This window comes from Haliaeetus albicilla, chromosome 9 (assembly GCF_947461875.1).
Source record: "Haliaeetus albicilla chromosome 9, bHalAlb1.1, whole genome shotgun sequence".
Taxonomy (NCBI): domain Eukaryota; kingdom Metazoa; phylum Chordata; class Aves; order Accipitriformes; family Accipitridae; genus Haliaeetus; species Haliaeetus albicilla.
In genome coordinates this window covers 43,232,059-43,245,660 of record NC_091491.1, presented here as the reverse complement: position 1 = coordinate 43,245,660, position 13,602 = coordinate 43,232,059, and the positions used below count along the sequence as shown (strand labels likewise).

At 44.0% G+C, this 13,602-nt stretch overlaps 1 protein-coding gene across 1 annotated transcript in view; it reads left to right on the top strand.

Moving 5' to 3' along the window:
* The first annotated feature begins 10,133 nt into the window (after nt 1-10,133).
* The window catches only part of ARHGEF26 (Rho guanine nucleotide exchange factor 26), a 62,401-nt gene continuing 58,932 nt past the window's right edge, over nt 10,134-13,602 (top strand). The window contains exon 1 of the mRNA XM_069792946.1: nt 10,134-12,119. Within this exon, the coding sequence (XP_069649047.1) occupies nt 11,052-12,119 (1,068 nt within the window). The 5' untranslated portion in view covers nt 10,134-11,051. The remainder of the gene's footprint in view (nt 12,120-13,602) is intronic.

Here is a 13,602-nt window from a genome sequence, read left to right as displayed (position 1 = left end):
TTCTGGCTTTTATCACTGAAAAAACCAAGAATGTAAAACGCATCATAACATTGCCTGGCAATGTTATCCATTGCTTCAGTAAGCTCCTGTTCAGCCGGTGAACACACTGACACTGCAGTGGGGTAGTTCTAAATGTTGGCCTGAGAAGTGCCATCTTAATTCAGTAGTGTAGGACAGAGGATGCCAGCAATTCAGTATCTCTTTTCTTATTTGTCTGATTTTTTAAGAGAGAAAGAACATGCAGAAACAAGAACAGGAAGCACTTTTCAGTATCATAGGCAAACTGCTGCTTGCAGTTCTCTTTTTAGGTTTTCCAAGTAATGACACAAAGGTTAAATTTTTTTTCTCTTGCTTTCAGACTGCATTTTTAAATATTTTCAGCCACTTTATTTGTCTTTCATCTCCTGAGAAACTTTGAATAAAATTGTAAATGAAACATAAGCACTTTGATACCACGCATGAATCCAGACATGTATTTAACAGCACAGAGCTTGCTAGGAAGAAGGCAGGCAGAATTTTCTGAAAGCTGCGAAGAAACATTCTTGCTGTATGTGTGCATACCTTAATCCACTCTTTACTTTTTTTCTTCTCTACCCCAGAGGAGCATAATTCAACATTGAAAAAACCTCCATACAACATGCATATTATCAGCCTGTAAAAATAAAAACCCAAAGCACAGTAGGTAAGACCACGTACAAATACGAGCAGTATTGTAACAGGAACCACAATCCACGGAGCTTCTTCTAATCATTCAGAAGACCACCGAGCATTGTCACCTGTGCTGTAAAACCACTGAGAAGTCTCAGGCCATGTACTAGCTCAAATGACTTTTTCCAGCTCCCTAAAGCAAGCTGAAAACCAGCACTGCTAATAGTTGCTGCTCAGCTTAATGGATCATGAAAACGTTAGAGGTGATGTCCCAGCGCATTCAGGGCAGCTTCTGTTTTGTTTCCATGGCCATCAAGTGAGTGCCATGTTTGCTTCCAGTTTCAGGTACTTGTAAGGCCTTTACAAAGTTGGTGGGACTCAGCTGCGTAAGTGCTCATCCTTTGAGAAAGGCTCTTGCCTATTAAAGCTCTTCCCAACTAGGTAAAATATGTGGACTTGAAACTGCACGAGCAGTCTGCTCTTTGTTAGGCCCACACTTACACACGCTGGCCAGCTGACCTGCTGGAATAAATAAGTTCTCATGACTCTCACGCTAAGTTTTTTTCAGAGTAATTTGAAAAGTATTTAAACTCTTTATTAACATTTATAAAACAGCTTATTCTCCACGGCAGCTATGCTGGGCAAGGTTTCTGCTTATTTTGGGTCCAGTATTGCCTCTTTGGAAGAATGCCTTTTTCAAGGTCTTGATCACCTTCAGTTTGATTTAAGGGATAAAATTAGTCTGTGACTAATTTTGAAACCAACTGAAAAGCAATAAAAATGTTTTGTCTATGGGGACTTGTTTCACGGATAAAATTAATAATCTCAGCCAAATTTACTGCTTAGGCAGAGTGCACTAGCTGTTCTCCTTCAGACAGAGGCCTTCGGCAAAACAGTACTTTGTCTATCTACTTCTTTTTTTTTCCTTCCTTTTGAATCCAGAGTTCTCTTCTGGGATTCTGTTCTGTTCTTGGCTCAGTAAGCGTCTCTACCCCCATCTTTTCTCTTTCTAGTCTTGTTAGAAGTGTTGTATGAATTCTCAGACTTCTCACTCTGCTTCTAAGTTGCTGTTGTTTCAGCTGAAGGTTCTTTTCTTTTCTGCGATATTCTGTCTTACTTACCCCCTCTCCTTTTTGTCTTCCTCATGATTGCACCTATCAGTGCTAGAATTTCAATTGCCAGAACTGCCATTTACAAACCATGCAATAAATGTGCTTCATAAGTTGTGCTTCTGTTAACACTTTGTGGTACTGAGACCTGTGCAAGCACATCACTGTCTCAGTCTGTTGAGACATTCGCCTCTGCTTTGCTGCTGCAGGAGGAAGTACCTCTTGGTATCTGTTACAATGGGAGATGTAGTGCTATCGAAGTTGTCTTTGAAAATAATCCCAGATTCTCTGCTTTTGCTTTTATGAATCTGCACTGAGCACAGGCCCTTTGGGAAGGAGATGTAAAAGGACAGCTGGAGCTCTCCTTTGTATAGGGGAGATACTAAGCTATAGAAAGCTCTGGTGTTGCCAGTTTTGTATTTCTTATTGCAGCAGTGATGTAGTGGACGTGGGGCTGAAATGTATGACTCCCTGACCAATCCTTCTTTATATAATGACTCCTGGCTGGTCACGGGCATGTCATTTATGTCTTCATGATTTGACAAGAAGCTGGGGAGAATGGTCCTTACCAGCAGAGCAAAATACAATAACAGCACCCGAGCTGACCAGGTATTAAGACAAGTACTTTTAAGAGATGATTGAGTTGCTTAGTTAATGCTTGTGCTTTCAGCATAGAAGTGCTACATCTAAGTGCTGAGATGTGCTTTGGGAGTTTGTGTACTTGTTTTATGTAGACATATATATACACACATGAAAACATGTATAATTTAAGAATGAGAATTATTTTGGTAGAGCTATAAACGTTCTTGTGCATTGTGTATCTAATTGTGTTCACTATTAGTTGTCTGCCACCTTAGTTAACATAAAGTTATTTGAGAGAAGTGAATAATGAAAATTATTTCAGAAGGGCTTATTGTCTAAGAAGAAAGAGAATTAGTGCTGTAAATGGTGGTGTGGGGGATGAGAAAATGGAAGTTTCAGTCTGGGATGTGTCTTTTCATTCTTAAGGATCTTTTGAGAAGCAGAGATATAAATGAACTTTTTAAGTTCTGTATGGTAGGTTAGGAACTAAGTCACAGCCAAGGTGAAGGATGAAAAAAGGACTTAGATAATATGATAGAAATTATTTCCAAATGAGAAGAACACTTAACTGACTGCTATAAAATAAGAACATGAATCTGACTGGAAAGGAGACAACTTTAGAAAACTTGAGCTTAGAGAAACCATATAGCTGAATTTTGGCACACACAACAACAGAATAAATCCCACTACTTAAAATATATTTGAGCTAATTAGTGGGTTCAGAGTTGAATTAGGAACATTTCTAATAGCTTGAAGAGGAAAGATAATAAGTGCCAATTTTTCAAAATGTTTAGGAAAGGGACAATCTTACATATACTGCTATTGACGCATTATTTGGACAATATATTGTGCATAGCACACTGCGCTGTAGAAGGGACTGGTGAAATCTGAGAATGGCCTCTCACTAAGTAGATCGGGAATTCTATCAAACTCACGGTTATTCAGGTCCAATTAGTCCTACTGCAGCCAAAATCATGGTCTTGTTGAAGTCAATAATACAACTCCCACAGCCTTTCGCAGAACCAGGATCTCACCCGTTATGCATGCATTGATGCATAGTTTCCACTGAAGGAACTTCAGCCAAGAAGCTAAGCGAAGCATGGAATCTGAATGTAGAGCGTACAAATGGGAAACTTGAATTTAAGGAGGAAAGGCACACTTCAGAGTTTCAGCTTGTTAGAGAAAAACAGATACAAGCTTTCATGCGTCACAGTCCAGATTTCCTCATTTTCTGATTCTGTTGCTATGGCATTCATAAAATTCCAGCATTTTAATGCAACAAAGGGGGAATCTGGTGCATAACTGTGGGTTAATCAGTTGTCCAGTTGTTTGAAACTAAACCAGGTTCAGTGTTTCTGAAAATCAGCCCAATTTAGGTAAGCCATTAAGTAGGGCTTAGGTATCTAACCTGAGGGATTCAGGTTTGAAAATCTCAGCCTCCATTTACAACAGCTACCCTATCTGTAGAGGCCATAGCACTGAGTTCACAGTGCTCCTGTGGAGTTACGTGGTATGAAGGTTCAGCAACCAGCAGTGGGAAAGCGGAACCGCGTCTCACTTGAAACTGCAGGGCGGGCTGGCCAGGTCCGGCAACACAGAGAGACTGCCACCACATAGTGGTTCCTAAATTTTATAATTTAATTTCTGTATGAGCAGAATGTTCATTCCTTAAAAAAAAACAAAACCAAACCACAACAATCCCCAACAAAAAACAAACTTAAAGAATAAGAAGCAGCTCTTTGGAGACATAGCCACAATAATGATCTTCTCTTCCTCCTGTCACTTGTTCAGGCATTTTCTGTGCAACATGAGGACAAAGAAAGAATAAAGAAAGAGCAGACACAGAAAATAGTGTCCTTTAGCTGCAAAGACATGTTTGTGCAGGCTCCCAAGCTTTCTTTAGTTTCTAATAGCAACCACAAAATGTCTTCAGCTATGGCAAGCAAGGCTTCAGTCCTTGTGTCAGGAAATGTTTGAAGTACCGTATCTTCCTGCTAAACTGTTTAAATAGCAACATCTTATGAACTATAGTAATCAGTTAAAAGAATTTATATCTACATTTTTCAGAGACTTCAATTGTTCTCCTATAGAAAGGATGTTCTTAGAATTCCTGAGATGAAATTGACTGTCAGAATTTCAAACATGTAAATGGAATCCTAAAACTGGAAAAACAATGTGTATGAATAAGCTGGAGATGAAGGAACCCCGTTTTCAGTTTCACAATTCTCCTTTAAAATTCAGATTCATTACACATTCGCTGAACAAAAATTAGAAATAGGTGTAACTTTTGGAAAGTTTCATAACCTTTTACAGAAATCACCTACTTTAACAATAGACAGGCCTAATACTACTGGACCTAATTATTTATATTGAAGTCCATGAGAGTTTTACTAGTGAAAATATTGTAGATATAAACTTTGTTGGAAAATAAAAAGTAACAGCAAAGGAGGACATATAATTCAAGCAAGGCAGGAAATGGCTTTCACATCAAAATTTGAAATACCACATACACATGCAAAATTTGGTTAAGATATTGAAATCTCAAATATTTCCTGTTGGAAAATTCCCAAGCACCTCTACAAATGATGGAGTTGTCAGGTAGCTTCCTTTTCTCGCAGCAGATGATCTCTGGACCCACTTCTGATGTGATAAATGAAGAGACATTATCAGGAAGTACTGCTGTGAAAGCATTGGGGTAACAAGTAATATCAGCTTAAGTGTTAGTAAACATAAGGTTATTTTTATGATCATGTAGACAAGAAATTTATAACTTGCATTACAAGAATCAGAGGTAGCAGTACCTCAATCATTAGTCATGTTTCTCAGGGTACTTGTTCTTTCTTACTCTTTTTCTGCTCTTCTGTTCCAAGCTACATCCCAGTTTAACAGTAAAAATAGCATCTTGTTTCAACTTTGATACTCCATGAGCATTAACAAGTTCTTTATTACTGCAGTACAATGTGATTCGGTTTTCCCCTAAAAGCCTTTCGTTAATGCTGCAAGGCTTTCTACTATTGCTGATTATTTTAAAACCAGCAAAAACAATTAAGAGGAAAATAGAAATAATTAACCTATCTTCTGCTGTCTTTGATTGATTTATAGTTAAAGTTTAACTGAGCATTATTCGAGTAAAATCTCACAGTCTACAGTTGTATAGAAAAGAAAGAGGAGGGGAGAAGCTACCCTTTCTACGTGGCATGGCTGTGACTGCATTGAGTTTGGCTGTGTTGCTGGAGTAACAAGTGTCCTGTTCAGTAAAATTCTGCTACTCTCATTGGCAAAAAGCTTCACTCCCTTGCAGTTCATGTCCCTGCCAGAGTGGAGAAAAGAGTAACAGAAGTATTTCACCAGTGGCCTGGCTCCATCATACTTACATCTCGTCTTTTCTTCAGTTTGTGGTGACCTCTGTCACTCCTGTTGTTGTGGTGGGGTTTTTGTGAGACAGTAAGAGTCTTATTCCTTCATGCATGCTAATTACGAGATAGAGACTTCCACTAATCTTCTGAGAACAGTTGGCTCTTATTCAGCTGACTGTAAACAGACTGCCCGAAGTCATGAAAAGAGAAGAGTTTAAAAAGAATGTAATTTATATTAATATTTCCTAGCTGCCAGTTAATACAGATGGGACATACAGTTGATTTCATTGCAGATTAAACAGCAGCTAGGCACTTCCCTTAGGGCCATTTCATCCCCTTCACCTCTGCTTGTAGGCACAGAAGGGGACAGGTGTTGCTGAAAATGCCAACTGCAGGAGGCTGGCTGCAGCAAAAAAGTTGCGGACCCCAAAGAGCAGCGAAGCTCACCTGCACTGTTCCGAAGTTTTAAGGGCATGGCTAGTTCAGGACCTGGTTTTGGGAGAGGACAGCTTCCAAAGTAACGCAGCTCGCAGCACATGCACAGGAGTTATTTCTGCTGCAGTCAGTTTCCACTGGCACAGGTTCTTGCTTCACACCTCCCTACACCCTAAAACTGACTGGGAGATAGAGAGGACTGATAAAAGTATGGATTAAGAAGCACTGATACAGCAAACAGAGTAAGTCAGTTTATTTAAAAACACTGAATTACAGGTGTTCCCTGAACATCTCTAGGTATTTGCAAGGCTGAAGAGCTATAGCTCATCACACACCAGAGAGACAGCCCTGAGCTTGATGATAGATTTTAAATGTTTTTGAAATTGAACATACAAAGTGTCCAAGTATTTTTCTTACTTTTCTGTTGTTTGCCAGAAAGCACAGTCCCAACTCTGACTTTTTACACATCTCCTGTAAGTTACTGCATGAAAATTTGAATTTGGTTTTTACATTAAGATCTTACAAAAATGTATATATTGAAACCTGTAACCTTTCCAAAGCTATATTTAATCTTCCCGACTTGTTGGCTTGTTATCCTGAGAGAATCTCTCATTTGGATCTGAGTGACAAGATATAATTCTGCTGTACTGAGTTGGAGGGAAGAAAATGGTGTATTTAATATAACTAAAATGTGTAGAGTATGATACTGATTACACTGCCATCTATTAAAATTATCCTACAGGACGCATACAATGAGCACTGCATTTGGGACTGTGAAGCACGGGCATTTAATTCATAAATAAAGCCAGAGTCTCACGAATGCTTTCTCTCTTTGACTTCACAGAGAGGAAAAGTGTGCTCTTGATTTGGATGTGGGGAAAAGATGAATAATCCTCTATTTTCCTTAGTAGATTTTCAGGGAATAACCACATTCACCACTGAAAATATCTATGCGTGTCTTCTAATCTTGATCTGTCTCATACTGGTTATGATAAATGTAGTCTTCTGGATGTCAGGGGAAGTTTAGTGGCAAGCAGGTACAGAACTGCTTTCTGGTTTGGTGCAAATTCATAACACTAGCTTTTAGGTCTTTTGTATTAGCTAGGAAATGGTGGATTGACTTAAAATTTTCACTGGTAAATGTTCAAGGTCATTAACTGGATTAACCCGATTGCTGTGAAGACATGGCTGAAAGCTTTACTGGCAGATTTCTTCCGTCTACATCACGGGGTGTACAGTGTTTCAGGTTTTACACTTGGCAAGCAACTGTGCTTTGTCTGTAGTGGGCCCTATAGAAGGAGGAAACGTTCTCCCTGCTGCTACTTAGTTCCTTTCAGGTTTTTTTCACTTTTGGAAAAGTATCTCAGTGATTTGATACTGAGACCTTGCTTTGTATGAGGTGTTAATAACTACATTTAAATTTCTTTCTTCTCTTAAATTATACAGTTTTTTACATTTCTTATGATGGCAATTTTATTGTAAGGGTTTTCTTTCTTTTTCACGGTGTATGAAATTGAACACTGAGGTGGCTGTTCACAATAAAATTAGTCTTGTAATTGCATCATAGTTAATAAGTATGTGTAAGAGAATAGGCTTGTAAAAGCTGATTACCTCAGTTATTAATAATTAGGATTTACGAGTTAAGTAATATGCTGCAACTATATCCAATTCCTTGGCAATTTCATGTGGAAGGTTGAAAGATAATTTTAGAAATAATGCTGTGTGTGAATTTTCTTTATAATTAATGCATAAGGCTGTGAAATCCTAAGTGACAACTGAACTAGCATTTTAGGTTATGCTTGTGGCTTCTCCTTGTGTGCTTTGGCTGTTCAAAGCTGGTGTAGCAATTTGAAGCTTTGTCTCATTTGTGAGACATACAAATTTGTCAATTTTAATTTCATTGTGCTTTGCTTTATTTTACTCTTAGTAAGATTTTTGCTCTTCCTGGATTCTTCTGGCAGAAGAATGAATACATCCAAAGTTTATGTGTGCGAACACGTGGCTGGCTGTTCCTTATGTTTTCTTCTGTATTTTCTTCTGATTGTTTACTACCTACTAAGCAGGCTTAGTATAAATAATGGTTTTTAGTATCTTTAAAAATATAATAGAGTAATTTTAATCTATTCTTAATTTTTCTGATTCACCGATGTATGAACTCTCGCAAGTCTGGAGAGAACAATTAAAAACCTAACAATTTTTTTTCTGGCCCTTCTCCTTTCAAGTTTAGCCAGGGGCTTAGGCGAGTGCCCATCTTCAAATAAACAAGTTATTTTGTTGAACGTGAGTTGGAAACTTTGCACGCTCGAAGTCAGGCATGTGTTGATGCACCAGAGTGAATTACAGCCTGCGCGAGGCTACCCTGGCCCGTTCTCCTCTGATTCCATACTCACGCCTATGTTTAGGGGGGGATTGGTTAGACAGCCTTTGCAATACAGCTTGCCATCAAGTCTGATGATAGCCCTTCTTTTTGTTACAGTTCTTTTTTCTAATTAAATTCCTTTCTTGTAACAAACACGATCATCACCTCAGCTTTCAGACTTCCTAAGTATCAGTTCAGGATTTGGCATCTGCCAAGTAGAATCCCGGTGGGGTTTTTGGTTAAACATACTCTCAGGGAGACGAACCAGCCCCCCTTGCTCCTGCCAACCCTAGTGACTTGAACACTTTTCTAAATGTGTGTGCTTTTTCTACCCTGAGGACAGGGCTCTCATTGCTCATTCAGGAACTGCCTGTGTCACAGATGCATAGCGCAGGGCCAGCTCCGTGCCCCCCAGAACTCTCCTGCAACCCCCCAGTTGGTCTCCAGCCCTAAAGAAAGCCCTCCGAGGGGTTGCTAGGTGGCAGGGCCCCACTAGCGAGGCATCTGCCATATTGTATTGCTGGTGTGTGTTGCAGGCCCAGTCTCTACATCAAAGCTTTTTGTGTTACTCTTTTTCAGTTAAAAGTCTGTGGAGAAATCAAGTTTGCATCTTGCAGGTAATGAACGCAAACTGCCCTCTCAGCCAGGTGTGAGGAAACACGTTCAGCCTAACAAACCTTTTGCTGCTCCCAGCTACTTAGCCATTTCCTGAAGGTCACTTAGATGTAAATGACCTGAATGTTTCACCACTGATTTGGGCGACAGAAAACTTGAGAGTGAAGGCCAAGATGAACAGGAATAGGCATGTGCCCCACGTCCTTTGGTGCCTCATTGTCCCATCGCCAAACCTCTGGATGGCAAAGTGTCCGGGGCTGTGAAGGCAGGGTACAGGACTTGAGCATCTTCAAGCATTGGAGGCATTTCTGTTCTGCCGATCCAGGTCGGGTGCATTACACAGGCACAGAAATCACACCTAGATTTGATCTGTGATGCATTTGCAGGAAGCCTGACAAATAATTCAGTTTTGCGATTCAATACTAGGAAAGCATTCTAAATTATATTTTACATTCATATCCAATGTGACATTTAATAGTGCAGGTAAATAATTACTCATGCTAGATGCTCCACATACTGTGACAAGATAGGGATCATTATTTTTTTCCAGCTCAAGTGGAGACAAATTTTAATTGCGGAGAAGCAGATAGTGAAGTAAGGGCACATTGTAATTAGTATTAAACGTAAGAGAACAGAAGAAGTATCCGTGTTACTTATTTCAGGGACTCTGCTGCCGAGGCTCTCCCCTCCCGGCAGCGCAGGGACCTGTGGTGTGGGCAGCAGGAGCCAGGCAGAGCTCATACTGGGGCGAAGGCAGGGCAGCACCCTGCGCAGGCAGAACGTGAACCACGTGTTTTGTTTTGCTTTTTAAAACCTACTCTGTTCTCCTTCTATCTAGGTTTAAGTTCTATGATGTCACCAAGTCACAGGTGAGTTTCAACGTTTTTGCAGACACAGGTTTTTCAGGGCGATGTCAGAATTCCGAGCCGATTCACGGTTTACGTCCTGTTTTCTAACCAAAAAGCTGCTCCTTTTCCCAGCTTTCCCCCAGCGCGTCTTCAGCAGAAGGCAAGCCAGCCTCAGCGGCCGAGTCGAGGGCTTCCCCCGGGCAGGGCGCAGGTGTGCGGGCGTGCGAGCCTCCGCCCGGCCTGGCCCAGCTGGGGTGGCACACGACTCCTGTCACGACTCCTGTCACGACTCAAGTACCAAAATCGGACGTTTTCCCGGCGTGGAGGGTATTTGTGCATTCCTCCAGCGAACAGCCCGGGGCTGTCGTTAGGAGGAATTGGAAAAAGGCCCCGAGCGCCTGGAGGCTGGTCTGCTTCTCCACCCACCGAAACCGGTCTGGATGTCGTTCCTGCCGCCGGCACCCCATACTGCGCGCGGGATTACGTCAGCGCCGAGGTGAATTAATCCAGCTTTTGACGAGGTGCGACTCCAGTGACTCGAGTGCCGGGCTCCTCCAAAGACTGCGCTGCGCCGCCAGCCGAGGCGCTTCGCCCTGCCTCGGCGTTTCACCGCGGCCGGGCCGCCCCTGCCGGACCAGCGCCCGCCTCCCTGCCGGCCGCGCTCCGGCGGCAGCCCGGCCCGCCTCCCGCTACCTGGGCGGCGGGGGCCGGCGGAGGGCGGGGACGCTGCCATGAGGTGAGGCTCCGGGCGGGACCGCGCAGGGAGCGGGCCCTCCTTCCCCTCCCGCCGCCGGGCGGCCCAGCGCGGGCTCCTCGCAGGTGGGAGCGGCGCCCGCCGGCGGGAAGCGCGGGCTGGGAGGCGGGTGCGAGTGCGAGCCGGGGGTGTTGCTGCAGTTGCTGCGCCTCCTCTCCTCTCCTCTCCCCTCCCCTCCCCTCCCCTGCAGCCCAGGGAAGCGGCGCTGCCCGCCGCGGCCTGAGGAGCGGTGCCGTTTAGCTTCCCCTTCGGCGAACTGCGGGGAGCGGGCGGCGGCGGGAGGTGGTTGGTGCTGCCGCCGCCGCCGCCGCCCTGAGGTTTCGCGGCGGCCCCCGGGAGCGGGCGATGGATGGGGAGGGCGAGGCGGATCTCTGCAGCGACAGGGCGGCGCCGCGCTGGAGGAGGAGGTCGACCCCCCGGCCGCAGCCCCGCGCCTGGAGCAAGCCCCGGCCCCAGTCGTACCAGAGCCCCAACGGCGTGCTCTTCACCGACTTCCCCGTGGAGGACAGGTGCACCTTCACCGTGACTCAGCCCGCCGGCACCGTCAGCACCTGCCCGGCCAGCGGAGCGCTCCGGAGGGGCCCCTCGTTTTTCGGTTCCAGCATGGGGTCGGTGTCCCACGGGAAGGTACGGCCTCCAGCCTGTGAGGCGGTCTCCCCCGAGCGGTCCTCCCCGGCGCTCGCTCTGGTTTCGAACAGTTCTGTCGGCTTCACTGCCAACGGCAGCATTACCTCAGCAGGAGGCCAGCTGGGTCACCCCCTGCGGATTTCCAGTCAGTCGGCGCTTACGCCGCAGCAGGAGCAGGTCGCTCCCAGAGGCAGCCCTCGGCTCTCGCCTGCTGGAAACGCGCCTTCCTCGGACAACAACAGCGCGGCGGCGCTGCCCCTGCCATGCAGCCGGCTTCCCAAAATGCCAGACAAAGTGCCGCTGGGGCCCCCCGAGGGTCCCCGGGCCGCGTCCCCGGAGCAAGGCGTGAGGCCGCAGCGGCCGGCGTCCCCTCGGGAGCAGCCCGTGGAGCAGCAGCCCGTGGTCCTGAGCACCAACAGCCCCGCCGCTCTCAAAGTGGGCACGCAGCAGCTCATTCCCAAGAGTCTGGCTTCCGAAATAAAGGCGACGAGCAAAGCCAGCAGCCAGCACGCGGCGACGAGCAAGAGGGTGCTGAAGGTGCGCAGCATGGTGGAGAGCCTCAGCGTGCCGCTGGTCGCCGACGCCGAGGAGGAGGCCGAGGGCGACCTGGACAGCCCGGGGACCCTGAGGCGAGGCCTGAGGTCGACGTCCTACCGCAGAGCGGTCGTGAGCGGCGTGGACTTGGACGGCTCTTGCAATTTCAAGAAAAAAAACAGAATGTCCCAGCCCGCGCTTAAAGCGGTTGTTGAAGATAAAGAGAAGTTTTCGAGCCTGGGGAGGATAAAGGTAAGTTGTGCTGATCGTTGGTTCGAATGGGGTAGGCTGTACGGGAGCGTGATTTGTAACCTCTGTTTTCCGTAAACGCCGGGGGATTTTCCAGTTTGCTTTTTGTTAGCGCAGAACTTCTCGTAGCTATTGTTGAGTCTCACAGATCACTTGCAAGTGGTGTTTTCAAAGTAAAGCGGTGGAGGCTTCAGGGACGCTGTTCTGTTGAAATCTGGGCAGCGCAAAAATGTGTTGATGGCAGCCTGATGCTTGCGTTTCCTGCTGGATTCCCCAGCACATCGAGGTTTTCTTGCACAATCAAATTGATGTTTTAAAACTTGTTTCCCAGAAAGTAGTAAACAGGAAAAAGAGAGACGTTGACTTAATACAGTCTGCGGGCTACAGTAGACAGACTGACAGAAAAATGAACTTTCTCCCTTACTCCTCCAAGACATTACTTTTCAAGTATTTTTACAAATCATAGTGTGATTTTTGAATTGATAGAGACCATCTCATGTATCTTTTTGTAGCTTAATTTTAATGCCTGCAAGTAAAAGCAGAATGCCTGGTTTTAATTCTCGATTGTAATTCCTTAGGAGTAGTAGATTTATGTTGCATGTTAACGCATTAAAATTAAATTTTACAGACTTACTGAAAATAATGCTACCTGAAGATATCATATTCTAATCTTGTATTTCCTACTTTTTAAATATAACTTGTTACTTTAAAAAAATACACTGGTAGATTTTTGCAGAGTGTTTGGAATTGTGTAATAAAGTACTCCAGGCTAAGGGCTAATGCTGTAGCTATTAAAATAATTACCAGCTTTATGACAGTTTTCAGCCAAATTAAAAATTATGGTTATGGAAGCTTTTGTGAAAATGCTAGAAGTGGTGGCATAGTAATTGATCACACTGTGAACTACTACTGAGTAGGGAGGTAGTTTGGTTTGGTTTGGTGTTGGTGGTAGACTTTTAACAGTAAGTTATGTTTAAAATAGGAGGACATGACATTGTCCTGTCTTTACACACAAAACTCTTTTTGCTAGTAGCATTTTTTTAAATAGACTTCTTAGACCATAGGACTTGTTGCACCAAAACAGCTGTTTTATTTCGGAAGTTTGTTTTGGCCTCAAAACGTTAGTTTACAGAATAATTGATGTGGTGGTTCTCTGCAGAGCGTGTGGAAAAAGACAGCCGCTCAGTCATGTACTTTATATTCTCTTAGAAAAGCCTAGTGACAGTGAAATGAGTTGCAGGGTCACTGAACTCTTGCAAAGCTAGTGTACTATGCTTTTGAAACACAGGAAAAATGAAGCATTTGGGACAAATATGCATAAACAATGCGTGAAAGAAGGAAAACTAGAGTAGCTTTTCACCTTCTGTGACAAAACAATTGTTTTCATGAATACTTTTCCAACATCAGAAGTTGATAGATTAGGGCCTGTTAATTTGATGCCTAAGTATCAAATAAAACAGAAGTAGTTGTTACTGTTGGGTATTTT